The sequence below is a fragment of the Tenebrio molitor genome, chromosome 4 (genome assembly GCF_963966145.1).
Source record: "Tenebrio molitor chromosome 4, icTenMoli1.1, whole genome shotgun sequence".
Taxonomy (NCBI): Eukaryota; Metazoa; Arthropoda; class Insecta; order Coleoptera; family Tenebrionidae; genus Tenebrio; species Tenebrio molitor.
The window spans coordinates 29,429,163-29,456,191 of NC_091049.1; the positions used below are offsets into that span (position 1 = coordinate 29,429,163).

A 27,029-nucleotide genomic window follows, 5' to 3' on the forward strand; every position below is an offset into this window, starting at 1 on the left:
AACCTCACTTAATTAGACGTATTCGTCAGTGACAATTACTAATGAATGGTTTATTGGTATTATTATTACACTGTGATAAAAAGAGGTCGTTTCAGCGGCGCAATTTTACCTTCGACGTGTGACAGTTGACATTTACTTGTATCAAGACACGAAAAATGATCCCGTGGCGAAACTTGTACCACTTTTACAGCGAACAGAGTTTATTCTGTTCGATAGTATCAGTGGGCATGCTTGAAGTAAGTACATATTGATTTTGTTCGGAACAGCTGATTGCGTCGTAAGATCGTAAGTGTAGTGGAAAAATATTTTTTTGTTTTGATTCGAAGCGATCCCCCGAAATGTTGTAAATGCGGGACGATTATGGATTATATCCGGGAATTCGACATCAAACTAGACAAGGAGTACTACTATGCTGGCGAAAACATCAACGGCGTCGTCGTTCTGGACACTGTGGAGAACTTCAAACTGCGAAGTAACAACTCGACGCCCCAAAAACCGCTTACCCACTTGTTTGTTTTTTAAGCGATCAGGATCCTGCTGAGGGGGAAGGCCCACGCGGAATGGAAGGTCCTACTGTCCGGAGACCGCAGGACGGTAAATGTGTTGCATTGTGTCGATAGAGTGTACCGAAGCGTTGCGTTCAGGTGAAGGATGACCAGTACTTCATCGACGAGAGACAGGTGGTCTGGGGGGAGAAGAATCTGGAGACGACGATACCGATCCTCCCGCGGGGGATGCACAAGTTCCCGTTCCGGTTCTCGCTGCCGGAGTCGAGTCTTCCGTGCTCGTTCGAGAGCAAGCCGTGCTGCATCAGGTACTACTTCAAGGTCACCATCGACATACCGTACGCGAGTCCGCCGCAGGGGATGAAGTATTTCACGGTGATCGGGCCCCACATCGACTGCATGGACGAGCAGTACTTGGTGAGGGTCCCCAGTCCGCGGACGCCGGTGCCGCCCCGACGCGCGCACCGGGGCCCGCGGCTGCCGTTGCCAGCCCCTCTCACCTCGCCCCTCGCAGAAACCGGTGGTGTGCGAGGACCGCAAGAGCACCTGCTGCTGGTGCTGCAAGAAGGGCACCGTCAGCCTGCGTTGCGTCCTCGAGCGCTCGGCCTACGTCTGCAAGGAAAGCGTCAAGTTAAAAGCGACAATCGACAATCAGAGCGGCGACGAAGTCAAGCTGAGAGTGAGACTGGAACAATGTTGTGAATTCTTCATCGACAGAGGCGTGCTGGGGGTCAGCAAGGACCTGAAGCACCTAGTTTTCGAGTACAGGTCAGCAGGTCAACCGTGACGGGCACGGTCGTGCATGTAGGCTGTGTTTCAGGGGAACCAGCGTGAAGCCGCGCTCTCGCAGCAAGTGGGACAGTTCCAATAGCCTTGTTTTACCTCCGATGCCTACCACACTCGTTGGAATTTGTAGATTAGTACAAATTTATTACGTGCTTTCGGTGAGTAACGCTTCCGACCGACTCGGCTCTAACTTGCTCTTCTAGGTTAGTCTAGATAGCGACAAGGATGCGGACGTTGTCCAAGTCAATTTTCCGATAACTATAGCGACCGTACCTTTCCGAATACCGAACACGAACACCTCACCCACAATACGATACGGTAAGTCGCGTGATGATCATATTGTCTTTTCGACATTAACCGATCGTACAGAACACGCTTCCTCTCACGTCGAAGGAGGGCAATACATCGGACCAGAGTTTCTCCTAGGACAAGTCTACGACGGAAACGAACACCACATTAGGTAAAGTATATTGTTTGTTGTGTTTTCTTTTTCCAGTGACTTACTTTCTTTGCAGAGAGCCTATCGTACTGTACAAACCTTTATATGTAACCGTAGATAAGTCTGAGACAAACTAATCAAGGCAATAAGAATTTTATATATATGAAGGCAGGGTATATAATATCACTCGATTTGTTTTATATCACCTCAAGACTGATCATAGGAACACTAGTAGTCAATTTTTATTGGTTTTTGTACCCTGGGAATAAACGAACTAGTGCGAAATACGTGACCTCAGTATTATCTTCCAATGTGTCAAAAAGCACCAATAAGAATATATGATTATATATTAGAACACAAAACTTCTATATAAATGTTGCCAAAGTGTTTTTGAGTGTAATATATTATTACGATCGTCTACCTGGTACTGTTTACTTTGCTCAAGATTAGGCATTTTTCGATTTGGATGTGAATTATTTTCGGTCCTTAAATGTATTATCTAGAGAAAAGTTACTGTTACGAAGTGTCGGTTAGCAGAAATGATGATTTATATTTATATATAACTGTTATTTGTTGTACTATTTTGGAAATGATACCTAATAAATGTTTACAAATTGTAGATAACCATACTGTTCACCCGACAATTCTTTTTCACCTCTTTACACCACTTGCTCTAATTTTATAGTTATTTTTATATTTAGGTGTCCTTTGCACGTTCCCGCCCATAGTGGGAAAGTGCAATCACTGCTTATAAAACTCATGTAAGCATAACATACATACATACATATAAAAAGAACTTCTCATTTTTTTGGATTGTTTTTCAAGATAATGGCCATTTTATACTTGATGACGGTACAGTTTTCTAAATTAAGAAACTTTTCCACTGTAGATGGTGCACCGGTAATTTCAAGCACACTTACTACTTACACAATACGTTTTTCTTTAATCACAAATTCACAAAAAACTGTTACGAGTTACATAAACCCCAGCGTAATGTACGGGATTATCATAAATGTTTCTTAACATCTAGTTGGCGTAGCGGCGCACCTAAAGCATGGCGCACAGCCACCTACGATGTTAGAAACATTTATAATAATAACCCCGTATACGAAACACTTCAATTTATTCTTTCTTTTCGCAAATCCTAGTAAAACAGGCTCCAAGAAGCTTTGGTATTTTGGTCCAAGGAATCGGATAACATGCAGCAGACAGCGTAGAAAAACTTTCAAGTGCTTTTAATTTAATTTTCAAAAAGAAGCAACACTGAATACAAAAATTAAGCAACTAGTGTGTCGTACAACTTGCATTAGGTAGTGAGTCAATAAGCGCATTTTGAAAGAATGCAATGCGTCTGAAGATTCACCTGAACTAACATTCCAAGGTCCACAAGAGAAGGTTTAAAAAGAAAGTACTCGTAGTACCTAGCGCATGTAAAATTTGAAATATATCCTTCAAGCAGTAACATTTTTGCTCTGAAATTATGCTCTAATTAATGTATTCTAGTGCATTTCGTAGTGTTAGGTTAATTTAATACAATTTAAAATCTCCCAATCTCTCACTGGACGAAGTATACCTACCGAAAAAGGCTACAGGAAAGATGTTAATATATATTCAAAATCGAAAATGAATCCACCGTCCACATTTAATCAATCAGAGAAAGTTGTTGTCAGCGTAGAGTGATGGCAGTAATAAAGAGAAGACGATAACATCGCGGATGATGATTAGTTGAGTGGCACTTAATTGGTCTTATATTATTACACTCGTTCGTTTTTTTTCAAAACTAAACATGAATGCCAAAAAGTCTGGAAACACCCAAATGAAAACGTAACGCATAATTTTTGAAAAAAATCTAAAGACAGGTCAATTAGTGTTTTAATAGTTATTTGTATCACAAGGCCAGAAACTGCACGTTTGCGAGCATGAGTACGGTTTGCACTACGAGTCGGTAGACGAATATTGCAAGTACGAATGTTCGCAAAACAGTTTCTGGACGTGTGATACACAAAATTTTTCATGCCGACTTCTGCGGATTTTTGTTAAATGGAAGTTAAAGAACTTGTTTTAATAATTGATATTAGGGACTTTTTTTGTGTTGGTAACACTTACATTTAAACATTTAAATTTTAAAATCAACATCGCTCTTATTTCCTGACATTTATTAAATTTAATTAATATGTTTTGTTTTTGACATTTTCCTGAAACATTTGTTGTAATAAATACACCAGCCCATATTCAAGAAGTGGCTCGAAACGTAATTTTAATTAATTAATTTTTTTTTGTACGTTGTTATAAATAGAAAAACATTTTTAACGAGCCATCCACAGAACAAACATTGACGTTTGATAGAATTCTGATAACAAATGCCAACCAAAACCGATGACAACTCGAAATCCCTACTTTTAGCCGGACTAGGCCGGCAATGCATGTGTTTCTGAACGATTTCGAGATCTGTAATTTACCAAATTCCGGCCCGAGGCACGAAAAAAAGATTTCTGCTGATATTTTCTTTTTGGTCTTTCGGATAACTTTGAAAAATTTAGTTATAAAAAAATAGGTTTTTTCAGGAAATTTCTTACGTAAATTGAATTTTTTTTTGACCGTCGGGTAGACAATTAAAAGATCTATTAAAAACGGTAGTAAAAATGCGACGTTGCCTTCAAAAAAAAACCTCTGAAGACATCGCAACTCTTTGATATGTACCATCAACAGAAAGCCTTTTGAAAACGCTAGTTCACCTGTTTTTGCGTTTTTCTCGAAAATCATTCGTTTCTATTTTATTGGAGTGTTTTCAGACTTTTTGGACACACTGTATACACATTAAATTAAATCTTATTTTAATTACAACATAAAATGTTTACTGTGACGCAAAAAATGTTTGGGTTTTAATAAAAGTTCTGTTTAAAAGGGTCTAGCAAGTGTCCTTCAAATCTGATTTAACATTAGGTAGGTACTAGAGGTAAAGTCAAAACGAAACATGACATCACGTGGTTTGCGCAGAAGACGAATGTAGATCAGTTGAATCCAGCTTACGTATATGACAGTGGCGGAGTCAAAAATTTTCTTTTGTTTACGCTATAGAGGAATGTTCTGAAGATGAAGTTCTATTTTCCCGTCTCTGACCCAGAAGTTAATTTTTATTTTTGTATTTTGTCGTCGAAATCTTTGGCTCTGTTGAAATCTGACATTGCAATTTGACGTTTCGTAATTGTAACGTCAAAAATCTGTCAACAGGACCTCTGCCGGTGGGTTTACGATAACTCTGCCTTTGGTATGAGAAGCGGATGCTTGAGGTGGCGACAAAGAAAATACTTGGCTACCATTACATATTTATATATCTTATAACGTCTATAATAATATACAAATTTTTGTGATATACTACAGAGAAACGCCTTAATTGGTTAAAAAAAATATATATAAATTTTCTATTTACTATAAATAATTAGCCTACAACACAGAACACTTAATATTTTAATTATAAAACTTAACTGGAGGATATTACTGCTGGAATAATCTAAAAAATCGTCTACAAAGGCATAAACATTTCAATGAAATAAGTGTATTTAATTCTGAATCAACAACAGTATCGTTAGTTTTATTTACAGTTACTTGTAAATGATGACAACTTCAATGACGTTTTGAGTACTTGTGTGAAAACCGAACGGGTCTGTATCACATTGAGCAGAACAGAAGAAAAATCGGCCAACCCTCAGAATAAAAATAAAGAAAAAAAAAAATAATTCAAACCTAACATGCGCACGAGTCGCCGTTACTACTCGGTTTATTTGTGTTGGTAAGTTTGATTTGATCAGGGAACTCATTGTACAGATCGACGGTCGAGTTTTGCTGGGCCAGGGCGTTTTTGGCGATGGCCAAGAACGCTTGTTCCACGTTTAGTCCTTCCTTGGCTGACGTTTCGAAGTATGGAATATTGTTTTTCATTTGACACCACTGTTGCGCCCTCTTTGACGAAATGGCGCGCGGTTCTAGGTCCACCTTATTACCTAACAAAACGAACGGGAAATTTTCGGGCTCCCTCGGCGAGGCCTGTATGAGGAACTCGTCGCGCCAACTGTCGAGCGACTTGAATGTGTTGGGGGCGGTCACGTCGAAAACTGCAATTTTGCGCTTATTCGGGTCGCGCAGCTCGCTTCTAGCACTTACCTAGCACGCAGCAGTCGGCGCCGCGGTAGAAGGCCACCCCAAGGGACTGAAAGCGCTCCTGTCCGGCAGTGTCCCATATCTGCATGGTGACGGTGCGGTCGTCCACTGTCACTTCTTTCGTGAGGAAGTCGGCGCCGATGGTGGCCTTGTACTGGTTCGAGAATTTGCGGTTCACGTATTGGTTCATCAGGGAGGTTTTCCCCACGCTGGAGTCTCCCAGAATGATCACCTTTAGTAGGACTTTTTTGCGACTCGCCATCTGGAATTGTACCGCGAACAATGCAAACAATACGAACTGATCTGAGGGAATCACAATTATTGAATCACGACTATTTCATTATTGATGATAACATGACATGAATCATCAACGTTATTGTCCACAAAGAGCTGTCAGCTGATTTCAATGTCAAAATTTATTTATCCCACACCACCCCAGATTGGTAACGTCTTATCCCTCACCTGATCAGAATACAATCAATGACTCTTACCTTAAATTTAACTAACAATTTTCCTAAAAAGGATGAATTATAAACGACTTTACACTAACTGATTTATTGCGTATGACAAACTGAAAATGGCGTCTTCACTACAGTTCTAGTAACTTTCATTTTGTTACCAAATCTACACACGCGTCAATATTTAAAATGAAACTCCCAAAATTCAGTTCCAATCCTCATTGCACACATCAAATCCCGTCATTTTTCCATTCTCGTTCTTTAGACTCCTCAAACCTCTTTTTTTTTTCAATATACCGCCCTTCTTACAACATGTTGGTATCGCCCAATCCCCCAATTTTGACATTTTTCCAATTGACAGGACAAACTGTCAGTGTCATGTTCTGTGCTGTCATAAACTTAACATAACCTGATAACCCACCTGTACAATGCCCATTCACTCCACGTGAAATGTCCCAATCTGAACCTCTGGTGTGCCTCCCGGGCCAGCGCCTGTGCCTCTCCGACCCCACTCACGTTTCGGGTCAAGGCACGTACGAGCGCCAAGGCTACATATACTCCACCCTCGCCGGTACCGTCGACATCGTCGAAAAAGACGACGTGAAAATCATCGAAGTGCACAGTTCTGGCAAGCAGACTCTGGTTCCCACGCAAGGGGACATCGTCACGGCTCAGATCCACACGATCACACAGCAGTTCTGCAAGTGTCACATTAAATGCGTGGGGGACAAGGTTCTGGGGCGCCCCTATCGCGGTATCTTGCGACGAGAGGACGTCCGTGCCGCTGAGAAGGACAGGGTCGAGATTTACAAAAGCTTCAGACCAGGTGATGTGATTCTGGCTCGGGTCTTGCCAATTACAGAGGCGCACACGTATCAGCTGTCCACGGCGGAGAACGAGTTGGGTGTAGTGACGGCTCATTCTGAGCATGGACATCTGATGGTGCCAATCAGTTGGACGGAAATGCAGTGCTCGAAGACTTTTGTAAAAGAGGCGCGGAAAGTTGCCAAAGTTGTGCCAGAGAGTGTCCACCAGGAATTAAGCGAAAATTGACATCTATTAAAGACATCTCATTTATTTAAAATTGTTTTACGTTTTCACCTACCACAAGATTATATGTTTAGTGATTTATATGTATATACTCTTGTAAAACCAAAACATAACCTCACATCTCATCTTTTTAACAAAACAGTTACATAAATAAAATTAATCTATAAGGTTCAATTGTGGTCTTCTCCTAGAAGTTTGTTCAATTCGTTTAGCCTTTGTGTGGTTTCTAGGGTGGAAGGTTTCTTTAGCAATTCTTCTTTTTCCTTCTTCAGGCTGAGCCGGTTGTTAGCATTGAGTTGGTCAAATTTCCAAGCACCAGCGCCGTCAAACTGCAAGATGTGGGTGTGGAATTTCCTGTAACGTGAAATTTAATAATCGTCGATTAAAAAATTAAGGTTATGTTTACTGACCACAAAGTGGGACGGTGAGTGATAGTTAAAAGCGTAATTCCCATGTCAATAGCCGTTTGGTAAATGAAACTTTCGACATCGATCGACACTGCTGACGTACACTCGTCCAAGAGAGCATATTTGGGCCTGTAACACACAAAAATTAGATAACATCACTTTGAATGCGATATGGCATACTTATGATAGAACAGCCTGGCAATCGCCATCCTTTGCTTCTCGCCGCCTGACAAGATGTCCGTCCAGTCTTTAACCTGGTGGAAGGTGTCTCTCTCCACGATATGCTCCAAATGGACCAATCTCATGATCTTGAGCAGATCGTCTTCAGTGATTTGTTTGTTGATCATGTCGGTCGCCGTGTCGGGATATATAATCTGATCCCTCAAGTTACCGATTACCATATAAGGTCTCTGTGGTATGTAAAACATGGAATTTTTGGGCGAGTGTAGTTCGCCGCCGTAGATCGGCCACAAACCGCTAAGAATCCGGAATAAGCTGGATTTTCCACAACCATTTGGTCCTGTTATCAACAAGTGCTGACTGGGTTTCAGTTCTAGACTCAAAGAGGGACAAACTACATCACAGTTGGGGGTCACGATCGGAACGTCCTTCAGGATTATTTCGTTGTTGGTCGATATAATCATCTTGCCTGTAAACAGTTTAATATAAAAACTCACCCATTAATAATTTGTTCCTGCTAAAACTTTATAACAAACTGCATCATCTAGTTATCTTAGAAAAAATTATTTCATATTTCGCGTTTATTTTCTTTTATAATTTTACATTATTTTGAATTGAAAGGACTGTAGGAACTTTGATGTTTTGTGATTGGTAGTACAGTTTGGTATTTACGTTTGACATGTTAAAGTTTTGCTACTGCTTGATCTCCCATTAGTTCAGTCAAGGCCATATGGATAATTTTCGAATTATCCATATTTTTCTTTTTTTTTAACAAAAATTGTAACAATTTTTAATTATTTTGTACTGTTGGACATTTAAATAAAAGTACACTCGTACCAACCTTTAGCCAGTGGCTGATCTCCCTTGAATTCAATCTCCAAGTCTCCACATTTCTCCTTCTTTTCCACCATAGTCTTGTGGTAAATTCCCTTGCTCGCTTCCTCCAACACCGTGAACATGTTGGCGACCCTGGCCGTGTGCCCCGCCAACTCCACGATGTCTTTGTAGCTCGACATCAACCTCTCCACGGCACTGGAACCCGTAAGCAGCAGATTCTTGGCCGTGGTGAAATAGTGCGTCCTCTCAGAGACACTGTCTTGTGCGTCCCCTCCCACCATCTTGGCCGCAGAGAGAGCAACTGACGGATCATCGCCCAGAAGAGGCAAGTTCATCAACTTCGTCGGCTTGGGGGTGTTGGAGAGCGGCCCCGCCGCCAAAAGAATCGGCAGCGACACCACGATCATTCCCGTACCGGACCAGACGTACTTCATCAAGAACTGCTCCAACATAACGAACCAGAGTTTGACGCCGAACATGTGCTCCAGGTGCTGGGACAGAATGCGGAAGGCGCTTCTCAGCTGCGACTGCTCGACCTTGTGCCCACCGTAAAATGCGATCTCTTCGGCGTTGGAGACGATCCGCGAGTGCACGTGGCGGAGGTAGCCCTTTTTCTCGGCTTCCTGGGCCACCAGTTGGCCAAACCTGGGCGAGACGAGCTTGAGCACCAAGGCGGAGAAAACGACGACACCAGAGATGATGGCCGGGCCGGTGATCAGGTTCGCGTTGCGGCTCTTCACCAGGTTGGCCAGCGCGATAGCCATCAGGAGGATGTCGAACATGGGCTTGGTGATTTGGCCGTAGAGGTGGGAGACGGTGCTGGCGACGGTTTCGATGTCGTCGGTGAGGCGCTGGGCGCAGTTGTCGAGACGGCCATCGAGGACGGTTACCTGAAAAGATTTTTCGAATTTACATTAATTCTCACTATTTGTCAACATCCAAAATGACTGAATTCTCAAATCTTTTAAAAAATAAGTACTATATGTATAAAGTTGCCAAACCGGAATCGATCGGTGAAGGCGTAAAATCTCATAAAAGTAACAGGCATAGCAAGGACTTGGACTTAACAAATCTACAAATCATAACTTATTTCTTATTGGAATTTGATGATGGAAACGAGCGTAGCTTGATATTATAAGTACATCATCGCTGAATTGATTGTTTTTCAATTTCTTTACTGTTGGCTAATGTACATATGTCAAATTGAAAGAAAAATGTTATTTTTAGATGTTGTGTTTAGTTTTTTGGAATTATAATTTTGTTTGGATAAAGCTGTATGCAGGAATCTCCAAGCCCGTAGGGCGAATAAAAAGCATTATCGCTGGCCAAAAAAAAACTCGTACAGCCAAAATTTTAGCATTGTAAATCAAAGTCTACAACGTCAAACGTCAGTGTCAAAATCAATGCAAAAAAATGGGTTTAATTGAAATTCAAAAACAAACTACAACGCAGCGTTTAAGAGACACGGGCAATTGCTGCTGAGGTTTGTGTTGATAAAGGTACCGTTTTATTGGCCAAACAAAAAATCAAACCTATGCATACATAACCTTTATTAAAAAAGCGATGTTTACACAACTCAAATTTTTTATTTTTGGATCTGTTGTTCGGTCATCTGTGTACGAGTTTTTTTTTGGCCAGCAATAGTACAGTCGCGAGCAATAAATTTTGGTCGCCAAGGTCATTCTTTGACGCAATCGAAAATGCTTCATTGTAAAACAGTCGTAAATGTCATAACCTATCATCATGTTGTATGGCATTAATTGTCATTTTGTTCTCATTTTTTTGACACTGTTGGCAAGGATTTAAACTGTCATATTATTGTCACTGCCAAATGAATGAATTTTCAAAACGGAATCTAGCATCAGTAAGCAAGCAGACGAAGCAGCACATTTTAAAGGCTTTCAACAAAATAAAAGAAATGACTCATGGAGATAATGGAAACGTAATGAAAAAGTACCGCGCGTTCAAATGAAATCCTGGGCTGAGTAGGCGTTGGAAAAATTAAACCGTTCAGAAAAGTGTAAAGTTTGAATTTGCCGCCGTTTGACACATTTGTTTATGTTTAATCGGGACATAATTGAACATGTTTGTTTTCAGCAAAGGGTGCCCCTAGATATTTACTTCGGGAGTAGGAATCGTTAAGTTATTCTATTTTTAATGTAAAACGTTGAAACGAGAGAAAAAAGAAAGATTTTCTTGGCTTTAAATCTACGCTTTAAAAAAGCACAACAATTGACGGTTTCCAACGTCTTCCCAGCCCAGGATTTCATTTGAACGCGCGATACTAAATTGTAGAAGCAGTGGCGCTTCAAAATTCAATACAGAATATCAACTGCGAATTAACAGTTGTATCAAACACCTGGCTTGGATACAACTATTAACTCGTCGTTTTATATTTTGTATTGAATTTTAAAACGTCATTTTGACAATTCAAATCAAGGTGTCAGCGGTGTTGCCTCTTTTAATTAAAAATTTAAATGATCTCACGGTGCCTAGCGACGTAAAATTTGAAATACGGGTACAGTTGTAGCAAAAAAAAAAACGGAAACTCGGAATAAAATTGACACATTTTTACAATACAAGAACACTGAAAATTTTACAGACGCATGTCCAGAAGAATATGTTTGTTACATATTAGGCATTCACGATCTTTTTGGAACCGAGTTGGTTATGACGATCTAGTGATTTTTTTGGCAGTACCTCGGTGATAACTAAATTCCCTAAAGGAAATTGACACTTTTTGTATTAGGTTAGGTTGTTTTCAGTTTAAGGTTATGTTTTCTGAATAGGTACATTGCTGCCGGATCTCTTAAATCTGGTCTGTCCTTTTTAAATTGGAAGTATAGGCCGTGCCAAATTCAAATAACCACCACCTGTTGAATTATGTTGGTGAAAGCAAAATTACACTAAGTGTATAATGGCAATTTTGATATTACTAGGATGCTAGACCAATCAAATCTAAGTATACAACGTTGCCGGTTGATTTTCTGGGTAGAATGCAGTGTTGGTGGTTATTTGGTTTTGGCAAAGAATATATACAGGGTGATTTTGAAGGTTGTGCAGAAATTTTAATCACGAGCTACTGGCTTCATGTAGACTCGGAAAAAATATTTAAAAAATTCTATGTCAAAAAATAAAATGACATTTATAATTTGACATTTATAAAATGACATTTATTTTTTGAGCTACAATTTTTTTAATTGCTTTTAGTCTTCTACGTTGTTCCACAACCTCGTAGGTAAAATTTCGGCACATTTTAAAAATACACCCTGTATATCATGTTTTATAAAACGTGCACCAATGCGGTTTCCTTGTTTTAAAGCATATTTCCTATAGGTTACTTCGCATTAGTTATTTGATGGTTATTAGGTTCGGAACGTAAAATGTCAAATTGTATTCTACGCCAGCTATTTTGATGTAAAGTCGCTTGTGCTACTGAATATGTTCAGTTGTATTGTTCATTGTCACAATCGTCTTTATTTCGTGTCTTTTGGTACAAAATTTGCTTACACCTGAAACTTTTCTGACTTTTGAAAATTATTGAGATACATAACCTCGAACGTGATCTAGGGAGATTTTACGATACAGGTTTTCCGAAATGAAAGGTTTTAGGGTGGTACAGCCTGGTCTTAGAGGGAATTTTGACACTGACAATTGTTTTAAAAAAACCCACTTTTTTAAATAAACAACACAGGACAAAATGAAGACACCTAATCATAAATTGGAGTCTAAATTTAACACTGACAGCCTGACAGCTAGGATTCCTACGCTACAACATACGGGATGCGTGACAAAAACTCGCGATGAGATTTTTATTTAGATACCAGAGACCAGATATACTTTTTATTTATTATGGCGCTTGCATGCACTGCACACCTGCACAGCGCACAAATGAAAATGTGGTCGTCACTTTTCGCCGTTGGCGAAGAAAATGATAGCCAACCTCATTCTGTGATTTCTTAGGTTGAAAATTAACGAGTAGGCGTGCTGACATAAGACTGTTAATTGTTTTTGTGGTATTATATTTTTATACCGAACAATGAACACCGCTAACGGAAAAAGAAAATTTTGTGAGAGATTTAAAGTGGACAATGAAAAACAACCTTCAGTTGTTTTTTTTTTTCATTCGATTATGTTTTAGCACCTACGGCGAAAAAAGTCGTGTCAACAAACCCGTACGGTTTAATAATCGACGTTACATTTTGTATATCAAGACCTATCTCATTGTATTGTTAACAGTACTGTTGTAAAAAAAAGTTTACCCTGTAGTAGCTCTGATTCTTGAAGTACAACTTGTAGGAGTGGTCCACGAGCCTCGTCCTGAAACTGAGAGCGATCTTGCTCTCCAGATACTTGATCATGCTGTTGATAAAAGTGGCCGGGATGGCAACGGCGAACCACTTCATCAACTGCTTGCTGAAGTTCTTCGGCTCCTTCCTCACAATGTACTTGACGATGGCCCCCTCCAGATTGGCCACGTAGATACTCAGGAAAGTCCTCAAGAACAGAAACGTCGTGTGTCCGGTCAGCAACCCGATCTCCGCGCAGAACAAGTTGGGGATCATAATCCGGACCAGCTTGATGAACTGCAAGATGAATTGGAGGTTGAGGGCGGGTATCGTGGTTCGCAGTCTCTGACGTTTTGACAGGTTATTCTTCAGCTTGACCCCGTTCTGGGTTTGAACGTTCTTCTTGACTAGATTGTTGTTAATGTTGGTTACGTCATCGCGGCGGGTGATAAGGGGGTAGGCGACTTTGTAAGTGTAGGCGAAGAGAGCCGCCGCCACCACCGCACCGGACAGGGTGGTGCGGTTGATGTGGAGGGCCTGTTCGGTCTTTTCCATGAATTTCGACACGACTGTCGGCATTTTGGGGGTTGTTCGTTGGTTACTTTCGTTTCAGTCAAGTTGGCAGGGCGTTTGTGGTGATTTCGGAGTTCATCGCGGCATCATGTCATGCAACCTGAAGAAAAAAAAAAGAAACTGTACGGCACGTCACAATGCATTTTTTCCGATCTAAGCAAATAGTATTTAATATTCGTCACTGTCAAGGTCACGACGGAAGTATGCCGACTGATACAAGAAGTCAACGGATCGGACGCACGCATTACGTAAATGACTGAAGACAGGACAGTGATCAATTTTTCCATGCGTCATCGAATTCAATTAATTAGTTGGTTTGGACGTCACGAAACTTGTATTTTTTTAAGAAAAAGAATAATTAAACTGTTCTTAAAACTGGAGTGGCTTCGAAAACCTCAACCTCGAAGTTTTGGAACAATAAAATTAAAACAACTCTTTATATGTATTTGCAATAATGAGCCCGCCTGTGCCTAAAAGAAAACATATTTTATTAATACATAGTTGCAACTTTGCCATTGTTAATTTTCCTGTCACTTTGGTGCAGTTTTGAACATTTTGGCCGCATTTTATTTGTTCGAAAATTACAACTTGAGCACCTTGAGGAAAAACAACATTCCTGTATTTTACCGATTAAAGGTTATAATTTAAAAAAAACTGCCAGATTTTAGTACATATTACTGTCATCTGTCATCGAAGATCGCGTCCTACGGGCAGGTAGGTAGTCGATTATAAAAACACTAAAACGGAAAACATATGAATTGAATTTTTTTTGCGCCCTTAATGAAAACGATTTTTTGTTCGACACTGTCAGAATTTGAGAATTTTCTCCTGTGTGAACGGATTTTGATAATTGTCACAACTTGTCAAAACGAAACGTCAAGCTAATTCTAAAGATTTTAAGCAATTTGGAGCCTTTAAGGGGCTCGTCGAACAAAAAAACGTATTCAACTCGTTCGTGTGTAAATTGGGCCTTTTTTCTCGTAGCATTTTAAACTGGCCCACTCATGCCAAAAAAGGCCCAATCTACACATAAACTCGTTAAATAAACTACTATTTCTGTTGTCAAAAGCGGACGAAAGTAATTCTTTTTCGGATGCACTTTTTCGGACGCTGATTCGTGTCGTCATCTGTTTTGTAAGTTAACAACAAAACCGACTGAAAACAAATGGATATTTTACAGTTAAATATACCTAACCAAAGAATTTTATTTGCACGAAAAAACGTTATATCGTTTATTTCTGAGGTAATTGTTCACTTTAGCTACTTCTGGAATTTTCGCGTTTTTTCTGGGTAGACAGCCCTGGGCGTCCTCCTAGATCGTTTCCCACCATTCAAACCTTGTGCAAATGCCTCTTTTTTCTCAGCAATTTAATTGCTACTGTTATTTGATTTTGGAAATTTTGTGCATGGCAGCTTATTTGTTAGTTGCCGATTGTAGATATTTATTTTGAATTTTTATTTGTTAATTTCGTAAAGAATTTCTTCTTCTGCAACTAAAAAGCGATCTTCTCGTTGGCGGCCAAGATCGCGCTTATTCATTTCGAACCGCCGGAAATCATGAGGATGCTGTATAATAACGTTTACAAAGATTCGTGCATTAGCAAGATCCTTTGAGGAAACCTTTCACTGTAGATTTGTCATGGTAGCTCTGAAATGTTCACGGGCTTCGCTATAGATGGGAACTATTTTTTTTAATAGCAACCAAGTGATTTTTTTGCTGATTTTTATTCCTTTTTTGTTTTTTCAAATGACTTGATATTTTTTTCCTACGCTTTATTAACAAAATTTCTGTGTAAAATCATAATTATCAATAACCGGCAAAATGTATCATGTATCAAATCAGATGTTTGTTTATTCATGTAAACATAATTCCCGACCCGACCCGGACATTCAAAAACGGAAAGGGCCCTCACCTTCCCAAAATTGGCGACGGGCCCGGACCTACCTTCCAAAAACCGGCTCGGACTTTCCACAAATCGACAACGATTGTCTTTTTCGAAGGTCCGGGCCCGCTGTCGATATTTGGAAGGTCCGGGTCCGTTGTCTTTTTGGGAAGTCCAGGCGCACTGTCGATTTTTAGGGCCCGTTGTGTCTTCGGAAGGTCCGAACCCGTTGTCTTTTTGGAAGGTCCGGGCCCGTTGTCGATATTTGGAAGGTTCGGGCCCGTTGTCAATATTTGGACAGTCCAGGCCCGTTGTCGATATTTGGAAGGTCAGGGCTCGTTGTCAATATTTGGAAAATCCGGGCTCGTTGTCTTTTGGAAAGTCAAGGCCCGTTGTCGATTTTTGGAAGGTCCGGGCTCGTTGTTTTTTTGGAAAGTCGGGGCCCGTTGTCTTTTTGGTCGACTCCGGGTGGGCTCCGGGTGGGTTCCGGTTGGGCTCTGGGTCAGGTCGGTTCCGGGTGGGTTCCATGTCGGGTCCGGTGGGGCTTTGGGTCGACTCCGAGAGAATTCCGGGTCGGTTCCGAGTGGTTTCCGGGTCGATTTTGGGTGGTTTCCGGGTCGGCCCCAGGTGGACTCTGCGGGGCTCTGGGTCGATTCCGTTGGGTTCCGGGTCGGATCAGGCGGGTTCCGGGTGGTTTTCGGGTTGGCTCCGGGTGGTTTCCGGGTAGTTTCCGGGTCCGCTCCGGGTGGGTTCCAGGTCGACTCCGGGTGGGCTCCGGATCGGATCGGGTCAGGTTGGGTTAGATCTGGCACATGCTATTGCAGCGCAGAATGGAGAGGACTTCATTCTCATTAGAGAGCCGAATAAAAACAGAGCAAGAGGTCATAACTCATAAGAGTCATAAGACCACGTACACCAATAAAGATATGACCACCTGCATAATCAACGCGAGCAAGAGACGCAACGTATAGTCGTTTTTTTTCTCTTGTAAAAAAAAGTATTACTTGACTCACTTGTTGCATAAATAACTATTGTAATCGAGTCGTCCATGAATTTGAATCCGTATGTCTTCTGCGATTGATATGTCGAGATCTATCCTGTGTTTCAAGCTGTGTTTATTGGTGCGTGGAGTTCAAGTAACGACATACGATTTCGGATTCATGGATAACTCGATTACAAATTAATTTGATCGCTAAGGCTACAAAGTACAGAGGAAATAACAGCATTCTTTCCTGGGGTGTATTTACTATTTTTTCACAGCCGAAGTAAGATTAAAATCGATGTTTTTTAAAACCTAATTTATTGACATTTTAATTTTGAAAGATTTGCACATTTTAACAGTTTCTAAATGCAAATACCTTGACAACTGAAAATTTATGTAAACACATACGTTCGACTGTGCTTTAAATTTTGTGCGTAGTGAAATGGAAATAAAAGAACCACCAGAAATTGTCGAAGCCGCTGTTGCTGTAGTTGAAAAAATGTTGCATGCAAAAATTCCACAAACACTGCCCAAAACGACTTAATCAGTTATAAAAAGCTAAGTTGCCTTTAATCGCGATAAAAAGCTACCTTGCTTCTAATCACTTAACAAATCACCTGATCGGTCAGAATTTGAAAAAATCACCACGGTGATTGGCCGAATATTATGAAATGTATTAATCGTTAAAAAAGTGCTACTTTCATTACGATTTTTCGTTATAAAAAGTCAACTTTCATTAAAAAAACCAACAGTTAGTGCTATCAGAATCAACGTCATTCGTTAATTACATTCGTAACTGCAACCTAAGAACAAAAAATTGAGCAAAATACAAGGTTCTTTTCACGAAAAAATTATTAATTATTATTATCAACTTATATTCTGTCCTACGGATGAACAGTAGGCAAATTACAACATCCTTGAAATCTGAATCTGAACCACTCACACGAGATCAAGAACAATTTTCAATTTTGCTAACAACACATTTTTTTTAAGTTCATTTATGGTAATGGGATAAAAAATATCCAGTGGGTTACAAGTCGCTTTACCATTTAAAAATTTAACTGATATCAAGAAATATTAGTTGGAAACTTTTGTACGTTGTGAAATGAAGAACAGGCTTGAAATACACATACATAAATACTAAAATTAGTACAGCTTGCCCGTTGTAGTTAGCTTGAGCTGTGAGGGATGCGCAAAGTTGAATAAAGAGGTCCGATGATTGAGAGATTGGAAGCAGCAAAGAAATGCGACAGAATTAGTGGAGGGGCTGTTAGATCACTGCGCATTCGGCTCTCACAGCTCAAGCTACAATGGAGAAGCTGTATATTAAATAGAGTTGGCTCCATTTTAGTTGTCATTGTCATATTTTGGTTACATGTCATTGTCATTTTTCCAGCGTAGAAAATGACACAAGAAACGTCTGACATTTTAACGAAATAAAATTAGGTTAGAAAATATTTTTAATTTTTGTAGTGCATTCTTCCTATTCCCCCTCCACGGAATATGACAATATGAAATTGGGAAGAAGCTTACTATGTAACCTGTATAACTCCGGACAATAATTGGTTACCTACAAAAATTACTTTACACTGTTAACAGAATTAGAATGTCTTCTACACCTACTCTAAATATATATTTATTTGAAGGCCCGATACATACATACATACATATACATACTCAATTTCATATAAATGTGCGTCTAAGCAAGCCACGAAAATCTGTTTTCTATTGGTGTTACAGTAAATTTGATTTTCAAAGTTGCTTGTCCTGCGCGAACCTTGATTACAATTTGTTAGTTTTTTGGTCCGTTTTAGCATTGCTTATTTCAAAAGTAGTGTTACGTTTTTTTACTGATTAAATTAAAGTAAATCTTACTTGTTTTTGTCTTTGTATTTTTTTGCCAAATAAAAATTTATTGGTCAACCTATAAGGGATCTGTCATAATTATGTGACTTTTGTAATGTAAAGGTGCTTTTACACATGCACAGCTCACTTGATGAACATTTATAAAGAGCGATCAAATTAATTTGTAATCGAGTCATCCATGGATTTGTATCCGTATGTCTTTTCGATTGATATGCCCAGATCTAACCTGTGTTTTAAGTTGTGTTTTTTGTTCAAGTAACGACATACGATTTCGGATTCATGGATAACTCGATTACAAATTAATTTGATCGCTCGATATGAAATCAACTATAGTTGTTATGGAAAATGCCGTAAAAAGAAACTTACGTGACATCATTTTCCATACAAGGTTAATGGAAATATAACGTGTTCACATATCAAAGATCCACCACCTGTTGACAGTGTTGACTTATGTCAAGATACGATAACTGAAACGACAATTTTATCAAATTGGCGCATGTCCTTTAGAAAAATATAAACGTCTGTCATTAGACAGACAGACAGACAGCATTTAGCAATGCTCAATCCAACGTCAAACATATTTAGGTTATCTACTTGACATGTTGGACCATTTAACATAAAGCACGTTACACTACAACATTTTTGAAAAGTTGACAAAACTATGACGTTTTGCTGTACTAGTTTTTCATGAATTCGATAGTGCTTTGGATATAAATTGCGGTGTTGGTGGATCTTTGATATGAGAATGGGTTTAATAATTTTTTAATGGTAAATAGTTATCAGCCACCTGTACATACCTAATTTATTCCGTATCTAATGATGTTATGATGATGTCAAGTTAAAAAACATACTTATTAAAATCACAAAAATCGCAAAGTTGGCAAAGTCAAAAAGAAATGGCAATCTGTCAGGGAAGATCGCATTCTAGCGAGAATGAAGTTTTAAACAATATATCTGATGGTATTCCTTTAGGACCTGAATCAACGTAAATGCTTTTTTTGCAATCGTACTCTGATGAACACTTTTCTTTAATAATTTTCCACCTGGAAAGTTCCATTTTACCGGACTAGTCCTGTAGAACAAGAAATTGAACTTGGAGTTTTAGATTTATTTATGATTATACATTAAGTGTACAATTATATGCCGTTATAAATGAACATTTAGGTATTACATTATTTTCAACATTAATTACATGAGTCGCTTCTTCTAGGTGAACGAGTTTCCCGCTTCCGGACGTAGTAGTATTCTCTTCCTGGTTCTGTATTTTTTTCGCGATGTTAATATTATTCTGAATGGAATTTTCTATGTATCCCTCCGCCACTGATGTAGACTTCCACCCTCCGATGTACACTAGCACCTACTTCTTCAGTTATCGTTTCCACTTTTATCTTGTTACACCATGCTTCAAATTCCGGGAAAACTTTTTCATACCTTTCCCGCGACACAGAAGGTAGTAAATTGTCACAACACGCTCTAGCGGCCTCGTTAATGTTATTTTCACAGTCAAAATTACTATCATCACTAATTTTCAACCGAAATTCACGAAAAATTGCAAACACGAACGTTGTTTTTACAAATTGAAAAATGTTTGTTGACTGGTTGCTAAGGTAACACACGGGCAATATTATTACTTCAAAGCCACCGCAGTTTTAAAACGATACATTCGCACCACGTCCGGAAAGTTAGATTTTACTGGATGAGTAAGCAAATACCAAATACCTGGTAGCTTACGAGACCAGTAAAATTTAACTTTCCGGACTTGTTACGTAAATTCGTATCCCACCTCCACCCGGCGGCACGGCAATTTTGCCGGAGTACGTACACTATTACGGATAATACTATCAAGTAATAGTGCAGTGCTTATCAACATAATTACCGGCGTCTCGCCTCCACATTTTGACTTTTTTGTGTTTTATGTTCTGTGTCAATGTTAAGGAATTTCCTCACGATGTGACATGAGTATAATAATATACCTTTTTGAATTTCAACCACCAATGTGTTCTCTAAGTCCAAAATTTTTAAATTTTTAAAAAGAGATTGCGGTACTATTCCAGTTGCTGAAATTATAAATGGTAAAATCGAAATTTTTTCTAAACACCAAAAATTTCTCATAGCAACGGAGAGTTCTAAATATTTATTAATTTTTGTATTATATGTCTGTGTTATATTGTGTGAATGTGAAAAGATATGCTTGCTTTTGTTGTTTATTTAAAATAATAATGTCTGGTCTGTTATGCTGAATGTGAATTTCAGTTAAAACTGTGCGATCAAAATATAATTTGTAATTGTCATTTTCTAAACAACTTTCTGGTTTATAAATGTAATGTGGTTGTGTATCTTTTAATAAATTGAATTTAACAGCTAAATTCATGTAAATAACTATTCTAGTAAATACGTTTCTAGTGAATACTATTTATTGCGATCATTAAATTTTGGACGTCATTTTTCTGTCACATAAATAAAAATTATGCTTTATTATAATTGTCACGAGATGAAATTGTCAAATTTGTCTACAATTTGTCAATATGCCACCCGTTTAAATTGTTAAGTTTTTAATTTTTATTTATTTCTTTTATATTTTATTGATTAAAACCTCATTCTATTCCATTTGTCTGATTTTTAAAACTTCTTGAATGTTTTGACACAAAAATCAAAATTAAGCTTATTAATACATAAGGGTCGTTTTAGAATGTAGACAGCACAATGACACTAGCTTTCAAAATTAAATGATCGCCACCGTACCAACCTTTTACGTTTTATCAAGAAAAAAAAAAGAACTCTCAAACGAAATTTTATTTTAGTGATAAAAGTAAAAAAAAGTGACTATAGATAATTAAAGCAAATTTAATGGATTGGCATCCCTGAGCAACTGGTAAACTTCATCATTGACAACTGGCATTTCTTGATTAATTCTTTAGGTTAATCGACATTAGAAATAAGATTTTACAAAATAATGGTGAAAACAAGTTTTAATAACGTGATTAAATTAAAAACAAAACAAACAATAAAGAAAAATTATAGAATGACGAAGACAAAAAAATCGGGTATACCAACATAACCGAAGTAGTTAAAATGAACAATTACCTAAATTAATGTTTTTTAAGACTTTGCCCAGACCAACACGAAAAATGTTATAATAATATGTTTATTTCCAACAGGTTGTACACCCAAAAACAGGAAAATAAGGTAAACAGAAAAAGATAATGTCTGGATACCCTAGACAGGAAAAATAAATACCGACTTATAATGTAATAAAAATGTTATTCAATATTCCTGCGCTGTCAGTTTTCAGGTATTCGGCCTGTTTTGCAGCACTTGGCTGACGCCTCGTGCTTCAAATTTGGGCTTCCTACCTGAAAAGTGATCTGACAGCGCTACTCACATGAAAATACAGCTTGCCCATTATAGCTTGAGCTGTGAGGGATGCGCAAAGTTGAATAAAGAGGTCCGATAAAGAGGCCCTGGAACAGCAAAGAAATACGACAAAATTAGTGTTAGACCACTGCGCATCCGACTCTCTCAGCTCAAGCTACAATGGGGAAGCTGTAACTATTTACGTACTCCCATGCGGACAAGAAATAACTCTTTTTTGGACGCACTTTTTCGTATGCACTTTTGCGGACGCACTTTTCAGGGCATGGACCGTGGCGCTATCTGTTTAGTAAGTTAACAACGAAACCGACAAAACCGAGTAAACCGACTGAAAACAAATGAATATTTGACAGTTAAATTTAAGCAAAGTATTTTATTTGCCCCAAAAAGTGTTGCATCGTTTATTTCAGGTGCTTATTTGGTGCATAATAAGAAAATGGACATTCATATAATCGATAGCAACAGCGTGATGAAGAAATACCTAATACAACAGACAAAGTGATGTCTAATGTCTAATACGCCGCCGGACATCGCAGATGATAATCGCAATTATTGTCATGTCACCATAAATTATGTAAATACGTAATTGTATCGCAAATAGTAAATTTCTCGTTTTGTTGGTAAGCTGATAAAAAATACTATAAAAAAAAAGCGTCAGCATGTATTAATAAATGTATCTACCTATTTAAAAAAAAGTAGATACAAAATAAATTTGTAATTTTTCCAATGATGTCTTTTGCTTTGTAGTTCGTGCGGTCGTCTAAAAAAATTAATGTGCACCACGGCCAAAAAGTGCCTTTTGTCCTCGCCTGTTTTCAAGTCTCGGCTAGAGTTGAACGAAAAAGATGCACTTTTTGACCTTGATACACAATAGTTATTTAAGATATAAGTGTAAAAAGTTATCCTTTATTGCACGAACGGGTTTAAATTTCGACCGAGGTACGAGGGAGTATTTTAAAGGATGTGAGTGCAACAAAGGAACTTTTTACACGTATGTCTTACAACATTTTATCTACGATCGTGCGATCATCGCACCGGTTTCAACATAAATTTGTATAAAATAAATATTATTGATTCAATATTTTATGAATAACCAAAGTCGTTTGAGAACCACGTCGTTTAGCAACCTACTTCTAAACAATGTTTCCAACAAATTGTATTGTTGTATTCTGACAGTTCTGTGCCATAAAAGCATGTACTAAAAGTTTTATGGCACGAATCCGTCAGTTCACTAAACGTCAATTTTTACAACGATTTTTAGTGCAAAAAGTGCCTACTTTTTACACGATGGTAGATAAATAACTATTTCAACGTACCTAACAGAAAAAGACAAACATTTATAGGCATTTATTGACAGATGCAATTGTTGTGTGTGTGTGTCAAAAGTTTATCAGAAACTTATTTAAAGAAAGTATTTTCGTCATTCAACTAATTTTTGCTAATGTCATTCCAGCATAATAAAATACAATGACTCGAAAGAAGCGAATTTAGTTATCTTACATGCGTCAAAAAAAAAACATAAACCCTACTCTAGGGGTTGAATGGACCAAATTATGCTTTTCATTTTGACAGTGATCTATTATTCTTTAAACAAGTCAGTTATTTTTTTCTGAGATGCTGGAAACTTAAGAAATAATTCAAGATTTTGTTCAACTTATGTAACGTACTCTAAATTGTACTCTCTACAAAAGAACCAATTAGGTAAACTGCAAGCAAATTGTCGTTAAAACAATACGTATATGTACTGCTAAAGGTACCATCCAATTTACTCAAGACAAATAACAATTATCTGTTATTTTGTAAACAATAATAACAGCGCCTCATTTGTCACTAATTTGTCATTAATCTATTAAACTAGAGGGGCACTTAAACAAAGGATGATTAATCCAACTAAGACCTGAGTCATTTAACCACTATGTGTTAATTTAAACGCTTATAAAAATAATCAATTTTTCCATAATGGGTCGTAAGGTTTATGCGACACCGAATTTTTGTCAAACCGCTTTCGATTTTTCATTCCTCTGCATCAATATTAAATTTTGAAGCTAGCACACAACTAATAAAAACAAAACTTGAAATTCTTGTCCATGTGATCTTTTAAGACGAATAAAATCGTCGTAAAGAACATCGGTTCTCCATGCAACGACTCATCCATGAAAGTAATAAGTAATAACGGAAGTGGTTAAAATCACACGTCAAACAAAATCCCAAAACAAAGTTTGACATTTAAGTGTGTTTGCACATCGCAACGTACTTCCCGATGTAGTAACTCAGGCAATTTTTTCTTTTTTCAGTTTTTTTCTTTTCATGACCTACTTTCATACGTTTTTAAATAGTTACATAAAATGAAAGCACTCAGTACCTTACTATTAAAAAAAAAAAATGTATTCCGTTTAAATAGACATCGACACAAACCGGTGGACGTCTCTTGGGTAACGTTCGAGAGTATTAAAAGGAAAAATGGGAAATTTTTCGACGAAATCGAAACGCTGTAGAATCAAATGACCTTGAAATGGTAAAGAACGCTCTAAAAAACTGGAACCAGCGGGTTATTCAGCTCTAGAACAGTGGCCCAAATTACGTGAAAGTACTAAAACTGGGCCTTGAATTAGTGATATTGTTATATAATTTAATAGGCACCGGGGAGATTTTATCCAAATTGGGCAATACAGTCAAGTGACGTCTGAAGTGGTATTTGCAATAGTTTCTTCGACATCTGTATCTAGACCATTGGTCTGTTTTTTCTCTCAATTAAGTGAATCTGGCTGGTGTTGCCTCGATTATGCAAGTTCGGCTATTTGGCACAACGAAGTTATGAAACTGATGGAACACTTCCCGGAGTTTGTCAAAATGTCGACGATTCCGTCACAGAAACTGTGATCTAGTGACGTTGGATTCAGTTGTTCGTCTGCTTGTCAAGACCCACACGATGCGCTGACAATTGATCGTCGCCTACTCCGATAGATGATGAATCGAATTTTTCGTGACAACGTTTTCAGACAAACAATAACAATTGAGCACGTTTCGGCCTTGGCTCCTATCGATAAGAGTCCGGGTTAGAATACAAAGTTAAAGGGTCGCTATTATCGCCAAATTATTTCAACAATGGCGTGATAGGGCGATCCGATCAAATTAGTAGAATAACGAAGCCACTCGACCAAATCAAGATCCGTTACGTCACCTGTCAATATTTTGACGTTTCAGTACGGTTTTTTCAAAAACGATCACGCGACAAGTTATTGATCCCTTCTTCTCGTTAATTATTCGAATCATTTTTCAGTAGTCGCCTCCAAAAATGCAATTTTTCCAAACCTTGAATTAATCAACTTGCGTAATGATCAAGAGGAAAATACACATCCAATACAAAAACCGTCTGTTCTACACTTTTCTACTGTTCTGCGATGAATTTGAGGTTAGAATAAAGGATATTGAAAGGCAAGACGTCACTTACCTGAATTACGTATATCACCCTGTATATGCTAGTTTCACCACCCCGGAACTGTCAGTCACGGCTCACTCGATTTTTCGTTTCCGTTTTTTTTTTGTGCGATCACAACACAAAGTCACAGCACTTTTCGAAATGTCGGTTGTAAAGTCGCAGTCGTGAATGTCAGGTACTCAGGTTACATGTTCATCGCAACAAGGCAATTATTGCAATAACAACAACAATGACGAACACCGCTTTACTAAAGAGCGAAAGTGACAGATAATGTAAAAAAATCCTAGGACTGGTGAGTGGTGGGGGTGACATCGGCCGAGAGAAAGCAGTGGCGGCGCATCGAATTTTTACAACAAAGGCGGCGAAACGGTACTTGTTACAGAGAAGGAAAGCTACTTTTACTTTCAATGGGCGTTTTATTTTTGTCCTGTGATTGTTTGCGAAATTACTTTCTCTTCAATTGTTGTGTCGGAGATGAGTTTCGGGTGTTTAAAAATTGACAGTGGCGTGCGTTCAACCATTATGTGGGAATATTAAAAAGCGTTGACCTTACGTGTAATGAACTAATGAAGCTTAGTGTTAAGAAACAATTAAAAAACAATGAGTCTTAAACAAATTGACCGATTGTGTGCAGCGTCGTCGGCATAATATCAAAACAGACTTTAAACTGTTGATAACGAGATCATTACTTCAATTAACGGCAGCAACTTCGCTTTCTCGTTGTCCGCGATCAAAAATCCGTCTTGTAGTAGGAACACTTCCTTACTTATTCTTGACACCCGTACGCAACCCAAACTACAAAGATTTTCGAACATGACGTACGCCACTGCCTTCCAATTTTAATGGATTCATATTGTCCGGTAAGCAAGAGGGAGAGGAGAACCAGGCTTCACAGTAGAAAGGAAACTGAAAGTGAAGAGTTACGAAATAGTGACGAACTATTTTGCGTAAAACTGCGAAAAAAATAATACAAAGAAACGGCAGCGTACCTACCTACGTGCTCTCCTGCTCGCATACTTATCAAAACCATTAATATTTATAAGGTCGTCCATGTATCGAGAAGCCATAAAAATGACTGAAACAAGTAAGAACACGTTTGATAAAAAATAGTTAAATAGAAAGATGGCCCTGATCCCCACGAGAGCCATCAAGTGGGTCATGGTGGAAAAATAAAACAGTTACAAGTTTGCGGTTGTCTTGACGACCAATGATTATTCGAGTACTGACTTGATTTTTCGCACTTTCCTCGGGTACTTTCTTCAGGTTCCATCGACCTCACCAGCGCTCATAAAAGACTCTCGATTTTTTCCCCACGGTTTAATTCAATCGTGACATTTAGGCTCCCGTCAAAGACAATAAAACTGATGTCGAAGCTTATTCTCTTCGCCGGATTTAATAGGGCTAGGTGTGATTATCGACATTTTCTATTTCGGTGCGATTCCAGCACCTCCTGATTCGATATTCCATACGGGTGGCACCCATTTACGTCACTTTATAGTGGTCAAGGTTAGCCACGATCCGAAAAATTAATATACTCGACGTTTTTGTCGTAGAAAGTCGCGTCTTATGTCATGGAACAGAATCAGTTTTGTAATGATTATAGTGTCGGCATTATCATTAGCTAAATAGAACGTTTCGGGTTTCGAGGGAAAAGCGTGAAGTTGGCGTTGCTTCATGGGCATCAGATCGAAAAAAATGCGCCCTTGAAACCCAAACAGCGAAAAATGTGGGGCGCGAATTGTCCTTGAGATTTAAATTTGTTTAGAAATTGGATTTCGCTGCCCAAATGACAGCGTCTAAGGTC

The 27,029-nt window shown here is 38.5% G+C and overlaps 4 protein-coding genes across 9 annotated transcripts; 2 read left to right on the plus strand and 2 right to left on the minus strand.

Annotated features, from left to right (window-relative positions):
* Nucleotides 1-35: 35 nt before the first annotated feature.
* Nucleotides 36-2,367, plus strand: LOC138129238 (arrestin domain-containing protein 3-like). 5 transcript variants are annotated; one of them, XM_069045516.1, is made up of 8 exons: nt 36-236; nt 327-472; nt 531-594; nt 645-923; nt 1,021-1,274; nt 1,327-1,450; nt 1,496-1,752; nt 1,808-2,367. In XM_069045516.1, exons 2-8 carry the CDS (start codon nt 348-350, stop codon nt 1,866-1,868), a joined length of 1,164 nt encoding a protein of 387 aa, XP_068901617.1. In that variant the 5' UTR covers nt 36-236; nt 327-347; the 3' UTR covers nt 1,869-2,367. The 5 variants fall into 5 exon arrangements, with proteins under 5 accessions (XP_068901617.1, XP_068901619.1, XP_068901621.1 ...); XM_069045518.1 differs by having other exon boundaries at nt 64-236; nt 524-594; XM_069045520.1 differs by lacking the exon at nt 36-236 and having other exon boundaries at nt 243-472; nt 524-594; nt 1,496-1,610; nt 1,662-1,752.
* Nucleotides 2,368-5,045: 2,678 nt separating this feature from the next.
* Nucleotides 5,046-6,526, minus strand: Rab7 (RAS oncogene family member Rab7). The gene is made up of 3 exons (XM_069045528.1): nt 6,381-6,526; nt 5,893-6,151; nt 5,046-5,843 (listed from the first exon to the last, which is right to left on the minus strand). The coding sequence occupies exons 2-3, from the start codon at nt 6,149-6,151 to the stop codon at nt 5,476-5,478; spliced, it is 627 nt and encodes a 208-aa protein (XP_068901629.1). The 5' UTR covers nt 6,381-6,526; the 3' UTR covers nt 5,046-5,475.
* Nucleotides 6,527-6,664: 138 nt separating this feature from the next.
* Csl4 (exosome component 1 Csl4) lies at nt 6,665-7,571 on the plus strand. Its single transcript, XM_069045531.1, has one exon. It carries the CDS (start codon nt 6,798-6,800, stop codon nt 7,398-7,400), a length of 603 nt encoding a protein of 200 aa, XP_068901632.1. The 5' UTR covers nt 6,665-6,797; the 3' UTR covers nt 7,401-7,571.
* Nucleotides 7,405-25,492, minus strand: Abcd1 (ATP binding cassette subfamily D). 2 transcript variants are annotated; one of them, XM_069045491.1, is made up of 6 exons: nt 25,238-25,492; nt 13,084-13,783; nt 8,826-9,711; nt 7,985-8,453; nt 7,808-7,933; nt 7,405-7,751 (listed from the first exon to the last, which is right to left on the minus strand). In XM_069045491.1, the coding sequence occupies exons 2-6, from the start codon at nt 13,687-13,689 to the stop codon at nt 7,568-7,570; spliced, it is 2,271 nt and encodes a 756-aa protein (XP_068901592.1). In that variant the 5' UTR covers nt 13,690-13,783; nt 25,238-25,492; the 3' UTR covers nt 7,405-7,567. The 2 variants fall into 2 exon arrangements, with proteins under 2 accessions (XP_068901592.1, XP_068901593.1); XM_069045492.1 differs by lacking the exon at nt 25,238-25,492 and adding an exon at nt 18,781-18,859.
* Nucleotides 25,493-27,029: the final 1,537 nt, after the last annotated feature.

Excerpts from the sequence above, each read along its gene's own strand:
- Csl4 (XM_069045531.1), top strand. The coding sequence starts at position 6,798 with ATGTCCCAATCTGAACCTCTGGTGTGCCTCCCGGGCCAGCGCCTGTGC.
- LOC138129238 (XM_069045516.1), top strand. The coding sequence starts at position 348 with ATGCGGGACGATTATGGATTATATCCGGGAATTCGACATCAAACTAGA. Across the intron at positions 473-530 it reads GGAGAACTTCAAACTGCGAA|GATCCTGCTGAGGGGGAAGG; the intron begins GTAACAACTCGA and ends TTAAGCGATCAG. Across the intron at positions 1,753-1,807 it reads GGAAACGAACACCACATTAG|AGAGCCTATCGTACTGTACA; the intron begins GTAAAGTATATT and ends CTTTCTTTGCAG.
- Abcd1 (XM_069045491.1), bottom strand. The coding sequence starts at position 13,689 with ATGCCGACAGTCGTGTCGAAATTCATGGAAAAGACCGAACAGGCCCTC. Across the intron at positions 8,454-8,825 it reads AGATCAGCCACTGGCTAAAG|GCAAGATGATTATATCGACC; the intron begins GTTGGTACGAGT and ends AACTGTTTACAG. Across the intron at positions 7,752-7,807 it reads ACTCACCGTCCCACTTTGTG|GAAATTCCACACCCACATCT; the intron begins GTCAGTAAACAT and ends TTCACGTTACAG.
- Rab7 (XM_069045528.1), bottom strand. The coding sequence starts at position 6,151 with ATGGCGAGTCGCAAAAAAGTCCTACTAAAGGTGATCATTCTGGGAGAC. Across the intron at positions 5,844-5,892 it reads CGCCGACTGCTGCGTGCTAG|TTTTCGACGTGACCGCCCCC; the intron begins GTAAGTGCTAGA and ends GCAAAATTGCAG.